The 6,000-nt window shown below is 39.2% G+C and overlaps 1 protein-coding gene across 1 annotated transcript in view; it reads right to left on the bottom strand.

Moving 5' to 3' along the window:
* Window positions 1-862: 862 nt before the first annotated feature.
* The window catches only part of LOC140932757 (mitochondrial glutamate carrier 1-like), a 9,259-nt gene continuing 4,121 nt past the window's right edge, over window positions 863-6,000 (bottom strand). The window contains exons 3-11 of the mRNA XM_073382267.1: window positions 4,624-4,755; window positions 4,491-4,546; window positions 4,304-4,394; window positions 4,073-4,130; window positions 3,911-3,977; window positions 2,999-3,173; window positions 2,846-2,900; window positions 2,162-2,231; window positions 863-1,640 (exon numbers count right to left, since the gene is read on the bottom strand). Of these exons, the coding sequence (XP_073238368.1) occupies window positions 1,387-1,640; window positions 2,162-2,231; window positions 2,846-2,900; window positions 2,999-3,173; window positions 3,911-3,977; window positions 4,073-4,130; window positions 4,304-4,394; window positions 4,491-4,546; window positions 4,624-4,755 (958 nt within the window). The 3' untranslated portion in view covers window positions 863-1,386. The remainder of the gene's footprint in view (window positions 1,641-2,161; window positions 2,232-2,845; window positions 2,901-2,998; window positions 3,174-3,910; window positions 3,978-4,072; window positions 4,131-4,303; window positions 4,395-4,490; window positions 4,547-4,623; window positions 4,756-6,000) is intronic.

Raw genomic sequence — 6,000 nt, forward strand, 5'->3', positions numbered from 1 at the left:
GGTCACAAAAGCACACATGTTAAACTATACGTTAGCACATTCACACCACAGCCATTCCCCTCCCTTGTACTACCTTGTGATGTCATCTGTTTTGATCGTCATAGACCAACGTAGTTCCCAGGGTTCTCTCCCTTCCTTCCTCGAGGGGGGGAGAGAGGGAACCCTGGGAACGAGGTTGGCCACAGACTCCTTATATTTACAGCTATGTTCTGCAGGGACGACAGCATCTATCGAACTATTTTCAGATGGGGGCGGTTTAGTTAAAAAGGTCGAAGAAAGAGCAGAAAGAAAAAAAAAGTAAAGTTGACGATGAAATTTTGTTTCACTTTGTCAGCTTTACTTGCATTAAATGCCCGTTAAAGGAAATGCGAAAAACGGTATAAGTGAAGCAAAAGACGCGGAGCGGAGATGAAGCTTAAGGTGGAAGTCGAACACCAGAAGCTGTCCACTCGTATCCAGATATTTTGAAAACGGACATATTTTTTGTCCTTTTTCAAAAAATACGCGTTGACACGTAGCGTATTTGAAACGATTTCGCCCGTCCACAAGAAAACGACAGAAATACGTTCACCGGCGAAAAATGTAAAAAGTCGTAAAAAATTGCACATGATCGATTAGGAAATACGATCGAAAACCTCCGTTTTCTTCCGTCCACGCGCAAACTTGAACCTGGCGTTTTCAAAAATCTCCACTCTAGAGAGCGTTTTTGAAAAAAAAATGCTTTTTCATTAATAACCGTTTTCACTAGCATAGTGCTCGACTTGAGAACAATGTTTGGGCGATTTTGCTTCTCTTTGCAAAAAAAAACCAGAAAAGTGCTCAACTTACACTAAACGACGCTTTAAAAAAATATTTCTCGGGATGAATAGGTCAGTGGGTCAATTTATGAAGCTATCCAGGTGGTTCTATACTAGTTGTCTCTAAACATATTTTTATTTATGCACTTACATGTAATTCTTTTTTACTGTGTGGAATATTTACAATTTCATAAATAAAGATAATATTTTGAAACCCAAATTCATACATATTTACAATGTTTCTAAAAGAAATTACCTAACAGTTCTCATTTTCTGTCTTAAGTAACCCTGAATGTTTGAAATATTTTTCCCAACTGTTTGGTTTTTTTAGTATTTTTATGATTAATATTATTTACCTAAAAAATGAGAGAATAATTTATTGTTCACCAGGTAGTGAACCATTCTTAAATAGTTTTTTCCATCTTTTCCCCAGAAGTAATCCTCTCCGAATACTTTTAGCAAATTTCCCAAACGTTCTCACCCATGCCTCTGATGATTTACTTGGGAAAGCTGTCTATCGTTCAACGATGTCCCTTTACTTAATTAGTTATGTTTGAGACTGCGAAGTATGTTTAGTCATTTAGACCCGTCATACTTCAAGCCCCATGATTCTTTCTGCCACTCCCAAGAAGTAAACGGTTTGAGCTATTCCAAACAGTGGAGCTATCACGATCATTCTGGGAACTGCTCCTTTGTAGAACGCCCTTAGGCCCTCGTTGGTGTAGGTTTTGTGTACGCAGTCGACAAACCCGGTATACATCGCTTCTCCTTGGCCACTCCTTATCACCTGAAGCCTGGTCTTTACTACGTCCATTGGTGTCACTGTAACACTGCCTATCATTCCTACGTAAACATGGAGGATCTGCGTTGATTAACACAATCTAACTCCAGTAGCCTGCGAGCGAGATTGTCTTTTCGTTGGCAAGGAAAGCCTGGCGCTTTGACGCTCGCACTTAACATTTCACGATATCTCCCAGATGGAGAGTTTGCTGGAAGGCTAAACTCTAGCAGCAGATAAACTACTTTCTTTACGTTTAAGAGAGGGGGGAGGGGGGTGGGATGGGAGGGAAGATGAAGGTCAAGGACTTCAAACACAGGCCTATTCACTCTCAGTCATTTGATGCCATCTCGAACCCTACTTGAGGAAAAGACTTTGATGATGATCATTAATGTCGTGGGAAAAGTGATCAAAACCGGTGGGCAGTTAATAGTATTAGCGAGGGACTTGATATCCTGGACTTAAGAAAACCTATTAGAGATTGGTTTTCAGTAATGGCCAGGCTGTACGATGCTAGCCTCCTACCGTTCTTTGTATCATCACGTGAGTAGGTCATTTAAAGGCCCATGAGAATTAGTAAACTTACCTGCCAAGCAGCCAGCCATCATACAGTGCAGGGGTCCTGGATTTTCACTGTGATCGCCACCGGGCTTCATCTAAATAGAAAGTGGCTTTATCAATACGTCTTTTTAATAATGGTCGGTAAGCCTCATCGCGTGCATTTCACGAGAATTTATAGTTAACTTTTGTTAAAAACTTTGTCAAAGAAATAAAGAAAAACAATTAAGATCGTTTTCACAAAAGGAGACACGAGGGCCATGTTGGGATAACAAAAAATTCGTGGGAATTAAACTCTTTCGTTCATTACAAGAAATTTACATAGTTGCTGAATAAGCAGTGGCGGATCCAGGGGAGGGGCCCGGCCGCCCCCCCCCCCCCCCTCCCCTTTATTTTTAGACCAAAATTGAGGCCCAAAGGGCCGAAAAAATATTTATTTGAGACCGACCCCCTCCCCCTTATTTCAGGGTCTGAATGGCCGCCCCCCCTTATTACTAGGGCTGTATCCGCCACTGCCCAGTGAGGGAAAACCATCAATATCATACAAGTTGTTTTTAGCAGCCTTTTACAGACTAAAAAGATACATTCTGTTTGTTGATGGCTGCGTAATTATTAATTTACTCTTGAGGTTCCCCCGCAAAATTGAATAAAATCCAGGAAAATGAGAAGAGTTCATTAAATTATTGACAGTTTTCCTGCCAAAGACACTAACCTCAAGCCGGAAAAAGGCAAATAGTGGAAAGTAGATACAGGAAAAAGGAACGTCCCTGAAAATGGAAGGCCAATGGAAGATCAATGAGTTTATCAAAGCGCATTAGCAGAACTTTGCAAGCAGTTAAGGTCAATTATAAAGTGTTTTGTTCACCTTGCTAATGTGGCTCCAAGTCCTTTGTACAATCCACCGATGCCTTTGCTTCTCATTAGATCCTGTGCTATTCTCGCCGCAGATTTAGGGGGTGTACTTGAGTTGGTGCCGAACGTTCTTAAATTTGAACTGGCGGCTGCCACTGCAGAGGAGGTGTTGGCAACTCTAGGACTCGCTATAAGCAAGGTAATTAACAATCATTGGTTGAGGCTGAATATGTTATGACGCATTAAGCAGATCGAAGAAAGCTGCAGGATATTAAGGAATTTCCAAGAAGTGATCAGGGCGTTAGCTTTCTACCGGGTAGCCTAGCAGTTTCTCCAGGGTAAGAGGCAATCTACCCATATTTACGGCTAAGTGTACGGGTAATTTACCCGTACCCGTACACGGAAACGGTGCATCTAAATTGAAATCCCCATTGTTTCCCCTTCACCACTACCACCACATTTCTATTTATTATTTGCAATCGACAATGAAAGCGGCAGGAAATGGAAGTTGCATAAAAGTACGTTACGACTCAATAACGTTTATGTCTCAGGCGAGTTAGCGCTTATTCCTTCGAAAAGGTGATTCAACCAATGAGTACTTTTGTTAGTCAGCCATCAAAAAGAAAGATATTCATCCTGGTCAATCTAAAACCTGTCAAACTGGTTAAACCACATGACCTTATCTGAATAAGACTTCCTACCTCCTTAATGAGATTCCTGCCGAAAAAAGAGGCCTAGCTGTGCGCCCTATACTACTGATGATAGACTTGTTCACAGGCCATTGACAAAACCTTGATCGTACCCGATCGGGTCAATCCTTCCTATCCCTACCTTTTTTTTCGATTTAGTGTGCTACAGATCGAGGTTGATCCGATTCGCTCTGAACCAGATTCTGTTGACACCCCTTTTCACGCAATACATTTACCTGACATTTGTGTGCCTGCCATTTGAAGCTGTATTTTAAGCATTTCCATTGGTGTTGTTACAATCACCTGTTACGACGAAAAAAAGTTAGTTATAGCTAGAAATTGGATCTGGAACACAGACAGTATTAAAATGCGTCTTTTAGAAGTAAAACGAAGCAGACCTGACAAAACCCAGCTACTCCACCAGCTATCATTTCTTTGGATAAGGGTAGTGTGTGCCTTAAAGAAGAAAAATATTAAAAGCTCTTTTAAAGGAATTAACGTCAGTTTGCACAACATTAAATATGTTACAAGCCAAACAAAAGTTTATGAGATACTAATTGAGCATTTTTTAACAGACAAAGAAATGTTTAGGTTATTTACCAAAAACATGCAAAAGTGATTGAAGTTACCTTTTACCACCGTACATTTGCCTGACTTGATCATTTACAGCAAGTTTTATTGCTTTTTCTGGGTTGATAAGTAATAGATTCACTCCCATTCCTAACATAAAAACAAGCAAGAAAAAAAGTCATTCTTAAACATTCACCAGGAACTGGGGCCACAAAATTAAAACTTATTAACCTTTTTTCCTTTTACCTTTGTAAAGACCCTGTATCCCTTCCGCTCTTGCCACTTTCCACAAACAGTCCACTCTAAAATTAAACACAGTGTAAACATTGAAAACAAATGGAAAAATTAGTGATATCGACAAGTAAAAAAGGATACTTACAAATGCTTGTATTGCTTTTGAGTTCCGAGGTTTCTCTGATCCTGCAGTCTTGTTTTAGCAAGGTCCAAGGGGAAGACACAGCTAACGCCCACCACACCAGCGATAGCCCCATTGAGAAGCTTAGCTGAAAAACTTAACACACATTCACTCAACATTAGTAATTAGGGACCTTAAGCGCAAGCAGCAATGAGAACGTTGACGTCTCGGACGTCAAAGATGGCAACCGGAAGTTCATATTTTTCTCTCTTTCAGTTCTCGGAGTTAAAACAAGGACATTTAGATTCGTTGTGTGAGACAAAAGTGTTCCATCAAGCAAGACATCCAACTTCAGATTGCTGTTCATGACCTTCGGGACGTCGGCGTTCTCGTTGTTTAATCTTACTAATATGCTAACTTTCAACTTCAGCTACTTTCAACACTTTCCTCCTCCCAAAGCGAGTATAAAGAAGTCTTGTGTGGGTTTCTAAGTTTCAGACTCTGTATAAGCATTTTACGATCAGACGATTGCTATTCATGAAACGACGATTTTGGAGATTCGGAAGCGACGATGGCATTGACACTCCAATCAAGTTTCAAACGACTTTGTTTTAGTGGAAACATTTCCAGTAGGGATGGGTTAACAGTTCTAGTTTTAGGATGCAGTGGCAGTGAATTAAGCAGCCTGAATTACAAAATATGTTCACAATATGCATGCTGGCTTCAATCCCTTCATTTGTTATACAAGATATCAAATCAATCAACAGCATTTCCATAGGTCCAAAATGAAAGCTAATAAACACTTTCCATGACGTTTGAACATATTGAAAAGCTCTGCTAGATGAAGTTCCTCATTAATTTCATAACATGATCATGAAGCAAATTTTTTTTTCTAACTTTTCTCTAAATCTGCAACTTATGTAATGTGACGTCTTTTTTGTTCTTAGCTCGCTTTAGCCCGAGAAAAAACACACTTGCAAGTCCAAATGTAACTTCCTTATAAAAATTCTACGAAAAAAAACTGATATTTACTTATTTTTTAATTATATGGTTAAGTTTTGTACAGAGTAAACTAATAAAATATTTAATACACGAAGTCACAAATATACGTTTGTTATACGGATATAAATAACTTCACAATGAATTTATGTTGCCTCCTAAGGTTGAATTAGTAAAGTCAAATTGAAAGGAAAACTAATTCAGTTCATGTAAGTCTTATCTTCGAACTAATGAAAATGAAATCAAACTGCGAGGGCAGCTAAAATATCGTGAAAACAAGCCGTGTTTCTGAAACTTAATTTTTGAGCCAATAAATATTAAACTAAAGCTATGTCAAGAATTCAAGAATGTATTAGTTTCATTTTTTCCAACAAGTTTACTTATCCGAGGACATCATAATAC

Source organism: Porites lutea, chromosome 4 (genome assembly GCF_958299795.1).
Source record: "Porites lutea chromosome 4, jaPorLute2.1, whole genome shotgun sequence".
Taxonomy (NCBI): Eukaryota; Metazoa; Cnidaria; class Anthozoa; order Scleractinia; family Poritidae; genus Porites; species Porites lutea.